The sequence below is a fragment of the Aulonocara sp. 'chitande type north' Nkhata Bay genome, linkage group LG19, assembly GCF_057382095.1.
Source record: "Aulonocara sp. 'chitande type north' Nkhata Bay isolate Kocher_YH1m ecotype deep benthic linkage group LG19, A_spYH_male_GT1.1, whole genome shotgun sequence".
In the NCBI taxonomy this organism is placed as follows: Eukaryota; Metazoa; Chordata; class Actinopteri; order Cichliformes; family Cichlidae; genus Aulonocara; species Aulonocara sp. 'chitande type north' Nkhata Bay.
In genome coordinates, this window is record NC_141362.1 from 23,018,670 (window position 1) to 23,037,116 (window position 18,447).

General features: G+C 37.0%; 3 protein-coding genes across 8 annotated transcripts in view; all 3 read left to right on the forward strand.

Moving 5' to 3' along the window:
• The window catches only part of LOC147307018 (immunoglobulin kappa light chain-like), a 46,980-nt gene that overhangs the window by 14,147 nt on the left and 14,386 nt on the right, over positions 1 to 18,447 (forward strand). The window lies entirely within an intron of this gene.
• On the forward strand, positions 24 to 7,440 carry tspan37 (tetraspanin 37). 2 transcript variants are annotated; one of them, XM_086273866.1, is made up of 7 exons: positions 24 to 79; positions 3,599 to 3,790; positions 3,879 to 3,953; positions 4,080 to 4,178; positions 4,658 to 4,810; positions 4,913 to 4,996; positions 6,069 to 7,440. In XM_086273866.1, exons 2-7 carry the CDS (start codon positions 3,683 to 3,685, stop codon positions 6,144 to 6,146), a joined length of 597 nt encoding a protein of 198 aa, XP_086129992.1. In that variant the 5' UTR covers positions 24 to 79; positions 3,599 to 3,682; the 3' UTR covers positions 6,147 to 7,440. The 2 variants fall into 2 exon arrangements, with proteins under 2 accessions (XP_086129992.1, XP_086129990.1); XM_086273864.1 differs by lacking the exon at positions 24 to 79 and adding an exon at positions 169 to 576 and having other exon boundaries at positions 6,069 to 7,439.
• elavl1a (ELAV like RNA binding protein 1a) lies at positions 8,393 to 17,191 on the forward strand. Of its 5 annotated transcripts, none has more exons than XM_086273861.1 (7): positions 8,393 to 8,546; positions 10,484 to 10,543; positions 12,056 to 12,236; positions 12,690 to 12,793; positions 13,378 to 13,540; positions 13,697 to 13,922; positions 14,078 to 17,191. In XM_086273861.1, exons 2-7 carry the CDS (start codon positions 10,508 to 10,510, stop codon positions 14,400 to 14,402), a joined length of 1,035 nt encoding a protein of 344 aa, XP_086129987.1. In that variant the 5' UTR covers positions 8,393 to 8,546; positions 10,484 to 10,507; the 3' UTR covers positions 14,403 to 17,191. The 5 variants fall into 5 exon arrangements, with proteins under 5 accessions (XP_086129987.1, XP_086129989.1, XP_086129985.1 ...); XM_086273863.1 differs by having other exon boundaries at positions 13,378 to 13,531; XM_086273859.1 differs by having other exon boundaries at positions 8,394 to 8,546; positions 12,044 to 12,236.

Genomic DNA, 18,447 nt, shown 5'->3' on the forward strand with positions numbered 1-18,447 from the left:
CAGTGTTGACGTAAGATAGGATTGCAAAGGGAAGGTAGGGGTCTGCTCGAAAAAGTAACGTTTTCCATTTGCGACACAGGTGAGTGCAGATATACGGAGGTGAAATACACCAAGCGTTACAAAAGCAAATGCACAGCGTGTGAGGTCTTGTGCAGGATTTCTTACTTGGAGTGTGTGACTGAACTGGTGATTCCACCAGAAGTTAAACAACCACAAAATATTTGCTGGAGGCTTAGTGGAGCTTCTATTACGTTTTTACAATAAAGAGGTTTCCGCGTTCTTACGGGAAGTTGATCTTTGGTCAGTGCGGAAGGGAAGTTTAACTAGTCTACGTTCTAACTAAGGTGCTTCCAGGCGCACGTCGTTTTATCAGATAGATTGTCCTTACTTTGCATAGACCCACAGAGGCTTCGCGATTCATTTATCATTATGTCATCTTTGCTTTAACGCATCCGCACTTGGCATCGATTATTGCGCACTCTCTTCTCTCGGCTTATATAGGCTACTCTGAAAATGAGTGATCCGAGAACAAACTGTTTAAAAACAGCACTTCAGTTGACTTCTCAACTAATGTTGGTAGGTGAGACTTTTTCAGCTTTGCTACAGTTTTTACTGTATTATCTTGTATTCTCCTTCCAATCATATTACCAAAATTAACTTTATTAGGGTGATTAATGGGGTTTTTACTTTTGCCAAGTGTTGATTCTTACTTCTGTTTAAAATAGTAAATACAGTATTTTTTTTTTTTAAAAAAGCTACTGATATAAAAGATGTTGTTTGCGATTTTACATGTAAACCTTAGTGCGGAGTCACATGTCACGCGACAGAGAAGGTCATGTGAGAAACAGGAACTACAGAAAAATCAGAGTAAGGGAGAGTGGAAGATTTATTATTATATTTCTTTTTATAATCATGCCTGTTAAAAAACGTATTTGTACATTTTAACAGTCCATGTTTACTTCCCTTTATTTTATTTTATTGTTACACAGTGCAAACCTATGATTAGTAACTGTATGAGTTTTTTTAACAAAGTTAGTAACATAAAAAACAAGCTACACACCTGAGAACAGTAGAAGGCAAGGCAAGGCAAGGCAAGGCAAGGCAAGGCAAGTTTATTTGTATAGCACAATTCAACAACAAGGTGATTCAAAGTGCTTTACAGAGACATTAGAAACAAGAACAAATAAAAAGCATGATTTAAAATTGATTAAAACAAGCAAATAAACTAACTAACTAATTAACAAACAAACAAACAAACAAACAACAGTATATAAAATCAAAACAGATAAAATCAGAACAGTAGATAAAATCAGTAGTTAAATGTAAGTTTTGAAATTTAAGCTTAAAGTGTGGATTTGGTGCTTTATTCAAATGCAGCTGAGAACAGGTGAGTCTTCAACCTGGATTTAAATAAACTGAGTGTTTCAGCTGATCTGAGGCTTTCTGGGAGTTTGTTCCAGATATAAGGAGCATAAAAGCTGAATGCAGCTTCTCCGTGTCTGGTTCTGACTCTGGGAACTGATAAAAGACCGGATCCAGATGACCTGAGGGATCTGGATGGTTCATACTGGGTCAGGAGGTCATTGATGTATTTTGGTCCTAAACCATTCAGAGCTTTATAGGCCAGCATCAGAACTTTAAAGTCTATCCTCTGACGGACAGGCAGCCAGTGTAAGGACCTCAGAGCTGGACTGATGTGGTCCACTTTTTTGGTCTTAGTGAGGACTCGAGCAGCAGAGTTCTGAATGAGCTGTAGTTGTCTGACTGATTTTTTAGGTAGACCTGTAAAGATGCTGTTACAGTAATCAAGCCTACTAAAGATGAATGCATGGACTAGTTTTTCCAGGTCCTGTTGAGACATCAGATCTTTTATCCTTGATATATTCTTGAGGTGATAGTAAGCTGACTTTGTTATTGTCTTAATGTGTTTTTCTAAGTTTAGGTCTGCATCCATCACTACACCCAAATTTCTCGCCTGGTTTGTGGTTTTTAGATGTATAGATTGAAGTTCTCTGGTGACCTGTAATCGTTTTTCTTTGGCGCCAAAGACTATTACCTCAGTTTTGTTTTTGTTTAGCTGGAGAAAATTGTGGCACAACCAGTCATTGATTTCCTCAATGCATTTACCAAGAGCCTGTACAGGGCCTCGGTCTCCTGGTGACATTGTGATATATATTTGTGTGTCATCTGCATAGCTGTGATAGTTTATTTTGTTGTTGTTTATAATCTGTGCCAGTGGGAGCATGTAGATGTTAAACAGAAGGGGTCCCAAGATGGAACCTTGGGGAACTCCACATGTGATACTTGTCTGCTCAGATGTGAAGTTACCTATTGATACAAAGTATTTCCTGTTTTCTATGTATGTTTTGAACCAGTTTAGTACAGTTCCTGAAAGACCTGTCCAGTTCTCCAGTCGTTTGAGTAATATGTTGTGGTCAACTGTATCAAATGCTGCACTGAGATCCAGTAAAACTAAGACTGATATTTTTCCACTGTCTGTATTCAGACATATGTCATTGAACACTTTGGTCAGAGCGGTTTCAGTGCTGTGATTCTGTCTAAAACCTGACTGGAAGGCATCGTAGCAATTATTCTGTTTTAAGAAGTAACTGAGCTGTTGAGAAACTGCTTTTTCAATGATCTTACTTAAAAACGGGAGATTTGAGATCGGCCTGTAGTTGTTCATTTGTGTCTTGTCAAGATTGTCCTTTTTCAGTATAGGTTTGATTACAGCAGTTTTTAGTGATTCTGGAAACACACCTGATAATAAAGAAAAGTTGACGATCTGTAACAGGTCTGACTCTAAAGTCTTTGAGACCTTTTTGAAAAAACTTGTTGGCAGGACATCTAAACAGCAGGAGGAGGAGTTCAGTTGACCTAAGATGTCCTCCAGGTCTTTGCTGTTAATAGGTTGAAACTGTTTCATGGTGTTTAAACAGTTTTTTGGTGGACACAGTACATATCCTGGATCTGCTGTTGATGTACCAATTGCTTGTCTAATTTTTTGGATTTTTTCAGTGAAGAAAGAACCAATGCTCTCCTCGTTCTTCAAATAATTCATTTTAAGCCATTCATATTTGAATTTTCCTCTGAATTTCCTGGACAAAAGAATAAGGAACATGTATAACTGCTGTGAGTTATTTTTTAAATTTGATCATACCTCTGTGATTTTCTTGAAACAGTGTTGAATTAAATTAACGCACAGTTATAACAGCTAGGGTAAGCCAACAGCAATGCATCAGTGGGTGGAAGGTTGCCAGCTGAATTCCAAGAACTATGATGTGAGGCATGTAGCCCAACTGGTGTAGTAACACTTCTGTAGCTGCTAGGTTAGAAAGCTTCCAGGTGAAAATAGGTTTGAACAAAGTATCTTGTAAAAGAAAGAGTTATTCTCTTTGGACACGTTGTTGTGTGTACGATGAAACCAGAAGAGTTGGCAGATATTGAGCTTAGCAAAGATGGCTTGGCAAAACAGGAGACCTCTTACTAAGTTATTGTCATAAAGAAAAGATGTGTGGTTATCTGTGGTGATAACCCATGAAGCTGTATATAGCATGTGTAAATATAACTTTTATAATTTCTTATTCTAATTTATCAGGCAGTGGGGATACTGGTGTGGCTGAATGGAGTTTACCTGCTGATAAAGTATGGAGAGAATAGCCGCTTTTTTTCAGAGTCCTACATGACCCTGACAGTTTTGGTCATAGTCACTAGTGCTGCGTTGCTATTGGTCACCGGATGCCTCGGCTCCTGGGTGAGCCTCAAGGATTCCATCTGTCTACAGGGACTGGTGAGGCTGTCAGTCTGTTTGTGACTGTGATTATCTCTATGTGTATGTAGTGTTTGGAGTTTACATAAAAAAGTGTTTTCTTCTCCAGTTTGTTTACCTCCTAGTTGTGGTCTTTTGTGTGAAAAGTACGGCTTCAGCACTGGCTTATTTCCACTCAGTGACGGTATGTAAGATTACTTAAAAATTAATAAGCATTGGACAATTGTGCTTTCATGATAAAAGAAGATTATTCTTGGGATAAAGAGGCATATGTGTTTTTGCTCCTTGTCTCTTCCAACTTTTTCTTTAGCTGGATACAGAGATGGCTCCCTTCAGTGGAGTGTTTGAGAACTACACCGGCAGCAGCGAGGACTCCAATTCTCGATCTGTGGATGCTATGCAAGAGGAGGTTTGTACTTTAATATGTCAAATGGACATGACTATGAATCCCTACAAAAGCTTTTTTTTGTTGTTGTTGTTGTTGTAAAACTTGTGTAGCTTGTGCAGCAGTAATACTAAAACAACAGCTATATCTTCTAAATAGATGATGTTTTAAAAATCAAAATATATAATCTTTCCTTAATGGAAATTTTCACTCAAGAGGATATTTAGGTATTGACTGAAAGCGTCCCATAAGATGCCTATAAAGTGCTATAATTTTCAGCCCTGATCTGCTTTACCTCATCCAGAAAAATCAGGCTTAAAGTAAGTTGTCCATAATACATGGACAAATGTATTATGGTCAGATATAATACATGATATATTAAGAAATTCTAATAAAAAACAAATCCTGTTCATACTCATGTCAATCAAATATAATATATGTACATTTTGACAGTTTCCACTGTCTTTTACTAACTTGTGGTGATTTTTTTTGGTCTCCGTTAGCTCAAATGTTGTGGTGTGAAGAACTACACGGACTGGCTGGAAACCACCTGGTTTAATAAAAGTGGAGGGCTCAGGTTTCCTTACAGTTGCTGCAACGTTACTTTCCCCACTTGTAATGGCACTGTTTACCAGCCATGGCAAATTTACACACAGGTAGATATGTGCATCCTGATAAATTCATCAAGCTTCTTCATGAAGGTTTGATTAGACCCATATGATTCTCTGATTTTCTTGTTCATTGACTCAATCTTTCAGGGCTGCCAAGAGGAGCTGTCGAAGGTCATACAGTTTGCGCTGAAAATGGACATGTGGAGCTCCCTATTAGTTTATGTGGTGGAGGTTTGAAAGACTTTAAACATTTCTGAACTGCATATTGTGTATACATTGCATATAAAATGCACACCTGAAAGAAAAATGAAACACTGGGAGACTGTTATCATGAGAGCAAGCTTTAATCTTATCTTTAATTTTAGTTTGGCCAAATATTTAGCACAATATCTAATATGTAAATTCAATTTTATTTATACAGCGCCAAATCACAACAACAGTCACCTCAAGGTGGTTTATATTGTAAGGGAGACACTATAATAATACATACAGAGAAAAACCGAACAATCATATGACCCCCTATGAGCAAGTACTTTGGCGACAGTGGGAAGGAAAGACTCCCTTTTAACAGGAAGAAACCTCCAGCAGGCCAGGCTCAGGGAAGGGTGGCCATCTTTCTTCCACATGCCTTGGAAGAGAAAAAGAGATTAATAACCAGTATGATGTCAGAAAATAGACAAATGCACAACAAAATTTCCAAAGCCTGGACTGACATATTGAATTGACCTATTTTGTCAAACAAAAAAATCTAAAATCCAACTCAATTAGTAGCAACCTTTTAACATTAAGGACTGTTTACAAAGATGTGCTGCCAGCTGGATGCCGAGTAAAGCTCAACAACTTTCAGGTCCTAAGCTTGTGACATTGGAAATAACATTTCACTGCGCACCATTATCACTGCCTGTGTGGAAGTCCATTTGACATATAGTGTTATTTATTCCATTGGCAAAATAAAAATGTTGTTTAAAGCAGTCGTTAAAAACATGAACAATAATTTGATAGTTTTTTATTAAAATCTTTAAAATGTGTCACATTTTAATGAATATTTAAACTTTTCACACTCCATTTTCTCTACATCACACATGTTAACTAAGGTGGTTAACAACATAAAAGCTCATCTGTTACAATGATGAATCCACCTAAACATCTTCTGCATTATGCAATTTATAAATGGTTTTACTTCATTTAGTGGTGTTAGATTGAGCTTTTAATCATAAATTCTTACACATGTTTAACACAGGCTGCACAAGGTGATTATTTGCCAATAACCAAAATCCTGCTCTTTTTCTTTCTTCTCCTGCAGATTGGGTTGTTTGTGATGGTGAAACAGCTCATGAGAACAAATAGATCTACGAGGTACCAAGTACTGGAGAAAAACTAAAGATGCTCTAATGGATGGAAGATCACTACACTTTGAATAGATATAGTTCAAATGTCAAAACTATTGAGTCATTTGCCGGTACACTATGAAACATGTAAAACTGGAGAAAGTCGTTTTGTGTAATACATGTACAGATGTCTATTGTTATCACTGGATTGTCTGTCACCAAAAGACTGACAGTTTTTTGCAATAAACATTAGAATCAGAATACTTTAATAATCCCTAAAGAACTTATGTAATTATGTAAACATACTGCAGAACTGGCCTGTGTGGACTTCTGGCCTGACAAAATGTAGGCAAAGATGGGGCAAAGGGCTTAGAGATATATCCTAAATTAGGTTTGATCAATATGAGTTACTGTCAGACTTTTTTTGGCCTACAGAGGGCTGGCACATTTCTGCTATAGCTCTCTCAAGCAATATTTGTGTTGAGTGTGTGTGGTTGAATTGTGGTAAGTTTGTATCTTGATTGTCAGTGCATTACTGTATGTGGAGAATTCCATCACTGCCTGTGTAATAATGTTTTGTTATTAGACTGAAAGTGGTGCATACAGAATTACTTTATAAAAGAAATATAAATGAAGTGGAAACTAATTGTATACTTTACATTGCATTTAGCAATTTAAGCTTCTCTGCACTGATATTCACATGTGATCCCTATCCCTATGGTCACTAAATTGTGACATGGACTTTTAAGATATAATAATATTTTTCAACAAGTCAACCAACAAACTATTTTTCGTTTTCCTTAAGACCCAGAGAAATATTCACCCTTTGCCAAAACCTGGGGTTTGTCCATTTGATGTAGATGAAAAATAAACCTAATGATGCCATTGTTGGAAAGCCAAATTATTGTTATTTTATTTTCTATTTTATATAGATGTGCCTTTAACAATAATGCCCTCTGATCAAAGAAGCTTGGTTATCCCTTATTTATCAAGTGCCTCATCATGTGAGCCAAGGTGTGAAAAAAGGTGTGGATCATTACCACCAGATGTTTCGGCTGAACCACTGTGAGATCCTATCATGTGATCTATTGAGGTCACCTGACACAGGAATGTAATGTCATGTATTTTTTTTTTAATACTGTATAGATTTTCCTTACTAATTTACTTTTTGCTGCAAATGATTAGCTATTTCAAACTCCACTAAGTAAAAAAGGGCAACTTTTCTGAAAAGTTTTTATGTTGGATTTGCATGCTGGGAATTTAGTTACTTGTACTTCTTAATCCTATACTCCCAGTCATTTGTCTGAAATGTCCGAACCTGTCAAAATAAACAATTTGGTTTTCCAGTATAGTAAGCCAGGTGAGAGTCATTTTAAATTATGTTAAGCAAGCAAAGAAAAATGCTCAAAATGCTCAAAAAAAGAAGGGGAGGAGAGGGCAGTGTGAGTGTAGTGCTAGGACTTTGGATGTGAGCAGCGCTGGAAATTAGCACAAAACATGAAGTTCTGATGGATGAGTAGCTTGTGTTTTTGTACTCATACTGTAATAGTTTGTGTGTGTGTGTGTGTGTGTGTGTGTGTGTGTGTGTGTGTGTGTGTGTGTGTGTGTGTGTGTGTGAGAGAGAGAGAGAGAGAGAGAGAGAGAGAGAGAATATGAGATGCTGTGTTTTAGGGCCCAAGAAAATATCTGCCTGTGGCAATTTTTCATTACGGCTTGGGGTCAGTTTTTGTGGGAAGGTTATAAGGTTTATAAGCCAATAAGACTCCCTAATGTCAAGTATTTATTTTAAAGGGTTAAAAACGGAAAATAAAAATACACGTTACCTCCTTACAAAGATGTTTTAATGATAATATTATTAATAAAAATATAATAAATAATAAAAAACATAGATAAATATAATTACAAAATTGGAAGGATTGATGTTTATTATCATTGTTGATGTTGTTGTTGTTATAATTATTGCTGAATTTAGAATTAAGTCGAAATTTCGAGATAAATCGTGAAATATTATTTTGAGATTAAATCTCAAATAGTATAGGAAAAAAATCTAAATTATTTTAGTTTATTTTCAAAATAGTAATATAATATTTCTTTTTTCGCATACTCCTCGGTAATCTCTTCATCTCTAGAGTATTTGTGTTTTTATGTGTTGCAGCATGCCTTTCATGGGGTCCGGAGTTTATTCAAATTAATCATATCTACAGAGGAAATATTTTTAGCTTTGATCGAACTAGCCATACTGGATGCGGATCCCACCGTCGTCTCCTGCAGAGGCGTGCCGATTTAACAGCTCGTCTTTCAGATCCGTGAGGGGGCGTGGCTGTTTCCGTCACTTAGCTTCGTTCTGGGTTCCTTCGTTACGTGAGGCCGACTTGGAGGGAAGTGGACGTTGCCAAGAAGAAAAGAAATAGGCGAAGGGAGCAGAAACAGCAAAAAGCACCACTTAAAAGCTGGTAAGAGCTTTCATGGTAACAAATGCTTCCACGGAGTCGTCTAGCCTTTGCTTCGATATTTCGACGTGCAAAGGTTTGTCAAAGGCAAATGACTGCCATGCCACTTTCGCGGCCTGTATAGCTGTTGGCTAGCGTTAGCCTCTGTGGCCTGTTAGCAGGCCGCTGGGGTTTCGGCACAGGGACAGAAAAGCATTCATGTGACGCTCTCAAAAATGGGGCAGCGGTGCTTTGTGTTAGCTATCCGGCGTCGGTGTCACTTTACTTTTCACATTGCGACCTATTACGGACCCTTATAACATTTAAGTTAGAATAAGAAATTTACCTTCTGTTTGCTAATCCCGATGTACACATTTGTCATCGTAATCATTGTAAGCACAGAAAAGCGTGGAGTATGCAGCTCACTAGTTTGCTAATGCTATAAAATTTTGCTAGCCGGGCCCGTGCACGTTTCCGATTTAGATTTTGAGCTCGCGAGTCGATGTGTTGTTCACCCGTGTGTTTAAAACAAAAGTGCAGTATTAAAGCGGAGTCACTGTAGAAATTAATCTAAGATTTCTCAATAGTGCTTTTTTTTTATTTTATTTTAGCCGCGTTAAATAGTGAGCACAGTAGCTCGCAGTTCCCTTGTTCTTGGAAGCTGTTCATTCAAATATTGCACATTCAAATTCTGATCTAACGCTGCTGCTACATCAGCTCCGCTCCATATCCGACTGGATAATATGGGAAAAAAAATACTAGTGCGCTAGCCCAGTTTTTCATCAGGATTACTTGTGTTCATTGAAAAGATGTAAGAGCGTATTTAATTGAAACTTTCCATGCTTTAACAGTTAATATTCAGCAACTGCTCTAAAACGATTTATCTTGCACGGCAGTTCGGCTTGTCTGGACTCTTTAAGTTGTTATGTGGTGAATAGTTGTTGTTGTTTTTTTGTTGGTTTTTTTTGTATTCCCTTACCCCTGTCTTTGCAGAGTCAACAAACCATTTCTGTTCTCACAATAGTTTGGTTTTATTTGGAGGTTATGTTAGGAAAATAAAATTTGATCCAAAAGTTATCTATCCGTTTCCTATAAAAGATGTGTTTCACAGGAGATAAGAGTGGGATTGGCTGGTGACCTCCATGTATGCCCATTTTGTGAGACCCAATGTTTAATCAATCAGAATCAGAATCAGAATACTTTATTGATCCCTGGGGGAAATTATTTTTTGTTACAGTGCTCCATTTTAAACCAACATTAAGACAAGACAGACAATACACTAACTAAGAATAACTTTACTGCTAAACTATATCTATCATATAGATAGATAGATATGAGAGAGAGAGAGATGCATTTAATGTAAAATTAATTGCACTTTTTATGGTCTCTTTACACAATGTGCATACCAGTCCAGTTTGTGACTTCATTCATAGGCGCCCCATGTGAGAAACAAAGTAAACAGGAGAGCATTTAAGCTGGGAGAGCTGCCTCCTTTAAAGCATTATAGACAATCTGGTAGCATGATTTTTCAAGGAATTTGTAGAGCTTTAATGTCCAATACAAGGTTCTGTATTATAAGATGTGCTGCATCTTAATGTCATCTTGATCAGATTGTAGGTTTAAGATAAGATAAGATAACCTTTATTAGTCCCACACGTGGGAAATTTGTTTTGTCACAGCAGGAAGTGGACAGTGCAAAAGTTATGAGGCAAAAATTAGAATACAATAAGAATAAATACAGTACACAACTGTACAGAATAGAATAAAATAAAATACTATATACAGTAGAATAAAATAAAATAAATATACAATAAGATAAAAATAGAATACAAATACTATATACAACTGAGTAAAAATACAACGATGACAGAAAGGATTATTGCACTTAGTATTATTATTGCATGTTATTTGCTTGTTGAGTTGCCCTGACGTTGTTTGATATTTGTTTTTTCTCCGCGTAGCTTCAGGAGCAGTGAAGTGTCTTCATGGCAGTTCGTCGAGGACACATTAAGTATATGAAAGTGAGTACGAATGCCAGCTTTCATTTCAGTGAGTACTGTAGTATCTGACCATATTGTTTGGCAGTATGGTCAGTGTACAACATATTAATGGCATCAATTACAACTTAAAGCAAGTTGGCTGTTATATAGTAACAGCGTAACAAGTTTGTAAAAGATAATAAAAATCCAAAAGGCACACTGCAATTCAAGCAAATAATCAAAAGTTATCAGCCAGACACACAAACAATATTATGTAGCTGAAATATTGACTCTTGGCCCAATCGCATTTCAGTCTTCAACTAGTGTATTCTGTAGTGCGGGCTGTGAAAACAACAATTGAATTGGTATTTTAAAAAAATAATTTTAAGACATTTTCTAGTCATCTAAAATAATGTTAGTCCTATCAAATGTGTCATAAGACCACATTGCAGATAATTCGTGTTAGACATAATCATGAGGATTAACGTTAGGTACCAGCTTTGTTATGTTTTTAAAATGTGCATATTCATGTTAGCTTAGTGTAAATCACTGCTTTGACATAGGTAAAGTTTACATCCATTCACATCTTTGTCTAATATATTTGGGATTATGACTTAATTGTATTCCAGTATTTACTATCCTTTCTAGACACTTACAAGCAGTATGAATGGTCTTGGCCTTTTTGACCAGAAAGTCCCAGGATTAATGAAGTTAAGGGAACTAAAGTGTGAATTCAAAGTCTCTTTTGCACCTAATAATTGGTGTCTCTACTGTACTTGACAGACTGGGATATAAAGTGAATCACACACAGGAAAGTTGAAAATTTGTTTGGTAGGTATTTGGCATTTGCTTTCTATTACAGTTTCGGCTTCCGATGATTACAGAAACAAACAAGAAAAATCACATTTCTTTTCATACTCTCTTGTGGGAACCTGGTCTGCTGTGTGCTGTCACTCAGCCTGTGGCTGCCATGCAGATCACCTGAGACAAGTTTGCTTTAGGCAAACAGGGACCACTATTTCTCTTTAGGTGACAGGCTTTATGGTCAAAAATTGCCACGTTATAAGAGTCATGGACTTTGAATGATGGATAATTAAACTTCAAATAAATCTTCTGAAAAAGACACATGTTTTAAGTCCGGTAGATGGATAAGTGATGGATAACTAAGATTACCGTGTTGACTACAATAATCAGATTTTACTTGGCGTGACCTCCTTTTCTTATTAACCGTATAGTTGAAAAGGAGGCATCTGGATCTTGTACAGGAGCTTTTTGTTCATTTGGTGCAAACCATTTTTTTTTCTTTAATTCTAGTAACTATCAAAACTGTCCAGTATGCCCACTATTATTACTAATTTTTACTGCATCATTTTGTTTAATAAATAGTTCAAAATCTAAAGGTTACTACAGGTCACGTACTTGCAGTTAACGGCCTGGGGTAAACTTCCAAATGACCGTCTTCTGTAAGTAATTAAATCGGTTTCAGCAGCAGTTCTGTTCTACCCAACGTGCTTACCTTGTTTTGTGTTTTCGGCCCACCTGGCTGACTTGCAGGAGGTGTATGACATGTCGAACGGTTATGAAGACCACATGGGAGGGGATGAGGGGAAGGATGCCAAGACCAACCTGATCGTGAACTACCTCCCTCAGAACATGACGCAGGATGAGCTGCGGAGCCTCTTCAGCAGCATTGGGGAGGTGGAGTCTGCCAAGCTAATAAGAGACAAAGTTGCAGGTATGCAAAGTTTTGAAGCAATAAATCATGTCAGATCAGATCCAAACAAGATCTTGGATTAAATAGAAAAGGATTCCTGTTAGACTTGGCCAAAAATACATGCTGTGGCATTGCCAGACCATGTCGAGGTGGAGATTTGTCTTATAATAATTTTATTTATTTGGACGCTGTTTATTAATGGCCTGTTTTCTGCCCTCAGTGATTCTGTAACTTTTATTTGAGAGATCTCCCAAATTTATTTCCTGCCCACGCTGGGAAGTAGTTTCCTGAACATTTTTGATTATCATAGCCTTGTTTTATTGATTCCAACCAGCCCAGCCCTGTTTAATTGTTTATTCTAGCATGCAATGTTTGAGATTTGTTTTTATTTTTAATATTTATTTGTTTGCAGATTTTTTTGAACTATAAAACGTTTTTTTGTTTTATTTTATTGTTTTCCTTTTTTTTCTCTAGGCCACAGTTTAGGGTACGGATTTGTTAACTATCTTAACCCTAGTGATGCAGAAAGAGCTATCAGTACACTGAATGGACTAAGGCTACAGTCCAAAACTATCAAGGTAACGTGCAATAAGGTGTTCTACAATTCTCAAAGCAAAGATGTTATGTCATTTAACTTTGCTGTGGCTCTTGTGCTGTCCGCTATCTAGCTAGTACATGTCAGCCCGAGGAAAGAAATACTGCTTTTAACGCTCACTTACTGCCCTATCTTATAAGTCTCTGGTGTTTGACTTTAATTCAACTTATTTTATTTGACACATTCTGTCACAGTAAGTGTATTAAATGTATTTAATTTTCAAAATGATCAATTTGATTTCTTTTTTTATCACTGTAATGTTCTGTTGCTTCTGATCCTCCCCCTCACCCATTTTTGTTTTATTTATTTTTTTTACTCAGACCAAAAACTTGATGTCTAAAACAACCAGATTATTTTGTAGTTTTTTAATCCAAAATGTTGCTTTCTGATGGACAGACACAGCAGTGTTCAGCTGAATAAAAAGATGTATAAATATGACCAAACCACTGCTATATTAATCTCTGTTCAATCAAACTACTGTTTAGATGTTTTACTTTGGCAATTCTTTTTCAATTTCTGCATGCATATCAGAGTTTTAATCAGGCGTTTGTTGCTTCCTGTCGCCAGGTGTCATATGCACGGCCCAGCTCGGACACAATAAAGGATGCTAACCTGTACATCAGCGGACTTCCCAAGAACATGACCCAGAAGGACGTGGAGGACATGTTCTCACGTTACGGGCATATCATAAATTCCCGGGTACTTGTTGATCAAGGTACAGGTACGCAAGGTGAATGGCTTCCTTGCTTTTTTTTTCCAAAAATTTTGTTGAAATTAAATAAACAGTTTGTTTTTACAAAGTGATATCAGTTACTGCTAAGTAGCTAAATGCAGTTCATGCGGCTTGTATCGGAGTAGGTGGTTACAGCTGCTCTCTCAAACCTAGGTTCATCCCGTGGAGTGGCTTTTATCCGTTTTGACAAGCGTGCAGAAGCGGAGGAGGCTGTCAAAAACCTAAATGGTCAAAAGCCACCAGGAGCCTCGGAGCCAATCACAGTAAAATTTGCAGCCAACCCAAACCAGGTGAAGAACACACAGCTCCTCTCTCAGCTCTACCACAACCAATCCCGACGCTTTGGAGGACCCTTACACCACCAGGCACAGCGGTTTAGGTGAGGGAAGAGCTACATACATATAAACTGAATGGTGCTGATGCTTGAAATGCTACCATTTTTATATTTCATTGATTATCTAAGAAAAAAAAACAATAATCAGTCACGTTATCATTCTTAGTAACAGCAAGTATGCTAAATACTCTCACTTTCAGGTTTTCTCCCATGGGTGTCGATCACATGAGCAGCATGGGAGGCGTCAGTGTCCCTGGAAACTCCACCTCTGGCTGGTGCATCTTTATATACAACCTAGGCCAGGACGCAGACGAGAGCATCCTGTGGCAGATGTTCGGTCCCTTTGGTGCCGTGACGAATGTCAAGGTCATCCGAGATTTCAACACCAACAAGTGCAAAGGCTTCGGCTTCGTTACCATGACAAACTACGAGGAGGCCGCCATGGCCATCGCCAGCCTGAATGGCTACCGGCTTGGAGACAAGATACTGCAAGTGTCCTTTAAGACCAGCAAGGGCCACAAGTAGAATAAGCCGGACAATCAGGTGTAGAAGAAAGCGGGAAGTAACCCATGTCAGGCTTTTATTGCAGAAAGCTTAAGTTTTCAATGTTAGACACACCAGTTTCAGTTTCATCATATTCAGAGTTAAGTGACATGTTCACTCTTCTGCACCTTTGTAATTGTCTCAAAAGTGTCTAAGGTTTTCTTTTCTTTTCTCCATTGTTGTTTGTTTGGGGTTCAAGGACACTCAATTTTAATTTGGAGTGGATGGAGAGGCTAAAATCCCAAATTACCACCAACATTTTTTTGTGAAACTTATCTCAAAAACTAAAATCCTGTCTATATGTGTTGCATGTAAAGCTGTAGGAACTGCATAAAGGAGGCAAACCAATGATTCTTAGCAGTGCACTAAAAACAAACAAATCAGAACATTGTAAAAGATCCCAAGTGTGAACTTTTCAATGAATGATTTGGTGTAAAGATAGGGTTAAAGACTGCCCTCCCCCTTTTAATGAGACAGTTTTACTGCGGAAGAGCAGTGCTCTGTCCTGGTTCCTCATCACAAGTAGAAATAGATGCCTTAAACGATCATACAGTGGACATCCAGTAGACCTTTTAACTACTCACTACTACAAGTCAGTCTAAGAGCATAGCACTTTTAGCCAGCCAGCTTTAGGTTGCTCTGTATATCAGTCCTTTTGATGGTAATCTATTACTTCTGTATACCTTCCAGGCAGGTTTAAGAGTTCTTAAAAGAAACAGTGAGCCCTAGAAGGGAAATGTTTGTTTTGTTATCCATATGTAAAGTGTCTTTAATTATAAGTTGTTTGATGCGAGTTGCAAATGAACCCCAGTCAGTGAGTCACAAATTAAAATGGACCAAAGGCAGGGAGAGATACTGATAACCTCGCAAGAGTTTTTCTAAGCAGATGTTCAAGATAAATATTTTGGAGCCCAACTGATACTGGATTCTCATTGGCCAATGTTTGGTTTTTTTTTTTTTTTGTTCACCATAATCTGCAGATACTTAAAACCTCTGTGATTAAGCTGAGATTTACAGGTATCAGCTGAGCTCTAGTTATTAATTTTTTTCTTTTGTTCTTTTGATGAGGTACTAATTATTTACACATAATACTGATTCTTACTGAGAGCAATGCCACTAGCTGTTTGCTGATCTGTTGATTTTTGTTTTGTTTTTTTCCTTTTCCTTTTGAGTTTATTTTCTTTTGATTATATTTCTTTGTAGATTCATACAGTTTTGTTACCGTATTAAGTTACAAACTTGTTTTAACGAGTGCTTATCTCGAATGGCCTTTGTTATGGATTTCAGTTTAGATTTAATTTTCTTCCTTTCTTTTGTTTTGCTTGTTTCCCTTTGAACATAAACCATTAAATTTTGTTTTGTTTTGCTGCAAGTTTTGTTTGGTTTGTTTGTTTGATTTTTTTATTTTATTTACCCTTTTAGAATTGTTTTTCAGTTTTGTTTTATTTCCCTCGGTAGCAAATTTAGAGCGCTCCTAACACTTATCAAGCAAAAGTTTCTTCACTGGAAGCTTTTACACTTTTGAGATGTTAACAACTTATGGACCAATGTAGGTTGAGAGGATTTGATGCTACTTAAACAAAACCGATATTTTAAGGCAAGTAAGCATCTGTTAGATGTTTTCCACAATGATTTTTGAAACATGACACAAGTTTAACTGCAGAAGAACAGCAAACTGAATCAGTCTGTTGGCACTGCTGATAGTTTTGCTGCCTGTAGTTAATCCGATTTCAGTATCATCAATAGACATCTGGCTGTATGAAGCTGCTTTTAATATCTGGCTGTTAGTTTTGTATTCACACTAAATTGTCCACTTGTCAGTGTAGGTATCTAATGAAACTAGTGATTGTACACAAGCTAGTTTCCATATTTTAACTAGAAGTGTCAAAGATTTAGGCTTTTAAAACCAAACGCACTGCTTTGATCTTTAATGGAGATTACTTTTTACCACATGGCTTTGTTCACCTATTAGTAAAAGACTCACCCAGTTAGAAAAGAACTATGTCCACCTTTGTGTATGTTTCTTTAAAAATGCCGTTAGCATCGGTGCTGCAGTTGTTCTGATTCAAGCTCAGCAGGAGTTAAAAAGCATAACACTTGGAGATGTATTTCTAAGAATATACTTGGCTACAAAACTTGTTCAAAATTTTTCAGATTCTGTTTTAAAACTGTTTTTCTCCCTCCCCAGCAATAATTAAGCTGACACTTGAGAATATAGTTAAAATTGTCTGGCCCATCATAAAGGAATGCTCACATTGTGAGCTTGAAACTTTGGTCTTATTGTGCATCTTGATTTAGTATCTCCATGTTGTTATTATTGTGTCAGGATCCTTAACTTTGTGCAATATTTCATGACTTGCTCAGTGCAGGTAATAGACATTTGTTATAGTCATCGACTGTCATTTTGGGTTTTTTTTTTAAAAATATATAAAATTTTCTATTGACGTTACTGTGTAGTTATGTTGGCAGTCTAGTTTGGTTTGCATGAAAGGTGCAAGTGCGTTTAAGGGGCAGTGAAAATAAACTGCATTCCGCCTTAATTTATAAGAGGAAATAGTGTATTTTACATCAGAGGAGGCGCATTTATTTATTTGACAGTGTTTGTGGTCATACTTGATACTTATTGCAGTGTTTTTAATGGATTGTTTTGTTTTCTTGGTTTTGAACACTTTTGACACTAAGCTGAAGTCCGTTAAATGTCTTCTAACATTTCAATAAAAACATGGTGGCTTTAAAAAAAAATTAAAGGAAAATTAAATGTGTATTTAGAAGCTTGTTGTGGATTTGATCTACGTGATTCTCTTGAAAAAAGATGAGTAGATGTGCACTTGCACTTTTATGTACATGTTACTGAAGTTAGTGTTGCTGTGATATGACAGTATTGTTGTTGGAAATCTGGAGATGTGATTTAATAGTAGACTTGACATGTAGATCGGAGTTGGAACCTTCTGCAACCAGATGGTGGGGACAGTGAGCAGAGTCTATCCTGAAGCTTATTTTTTCTGCAGCTCTTTGTCTCAGTTTTCCTTCAACTTTAAAATTAAAGCCAAAAATTGAGTTTTCTAAAGTAGAATATGAATATACAATTTCAGACACCTACACATATTTAAAACAAAAAAAAAAAAGACCAGCTTCTTCAAAATGGCTTGGAAAGGAAAGAGAAAATTGAAACCAGTCTGGCTATTCTGTTTTTAGTGACTTTGGAATGCTAAAAACTCTTTTATTCAGATATAAATAGCTAAGTTGTAGCAAATTGTCATTTCAAGCAGGACCCTTTTTCTGTTTTGAGACTCGCATCCTTTTCAGAAGAACTCGCACTTGTGAGCGATGATGTTTGAAAGCTTGAAGTGAAAACTTTTCTTGGCAGTGAAATATGGTACAGGATGACCAGCATACAAGACAGTGCATGGGCTCATCCTGAACAACAACCAGCTAGAAGAATGCCAGAAATGGTGGTTTTATTTTACGTTTTTACTCCCCAGGCCTTGGTTTGGATGGATATGGTCCATTTTGAATTCGAATTACCAAAACGTAAAGCATTGTCTTTGTCTTTTTGTTATTTAAATAATAAAAATTAAACCAAAATGCTGAAATGGTGTTTGTGGAAAATTGAAAGCGCATCCTTACTGCTTCCACAGGAACTAAGACGGTAAGCAGCTCTGTACAAAGTTTTGACAAATTGCTGGTCTTGGGGTATTCATGTTGCCACAGAGGAAAGACCTCAGCAATGATCTTACAATGATCTTAGAAGCAATTGTTGCTGCCCATCAATGTGGGGATGTCTGTCAAAATCCAACTGTTAATGTGTTTAGAGTGTGGGATTAATCCCTGGCCTTTGATTATACTTTTTTATTTTTAAGACCTAAGTTGTGCTCCTGAGCCACTAATTTTTGCTGCCCTGTACCAGTAATTTTTTCAAGTGACTGCATCTTTGTACATAAATCAGTGCACTGTTGGATCATTCAATGCTAATTACCCCAGAGGGAGCTTTCAGTCACAAAACTAACAATTGGCCTTTTTGTAGACA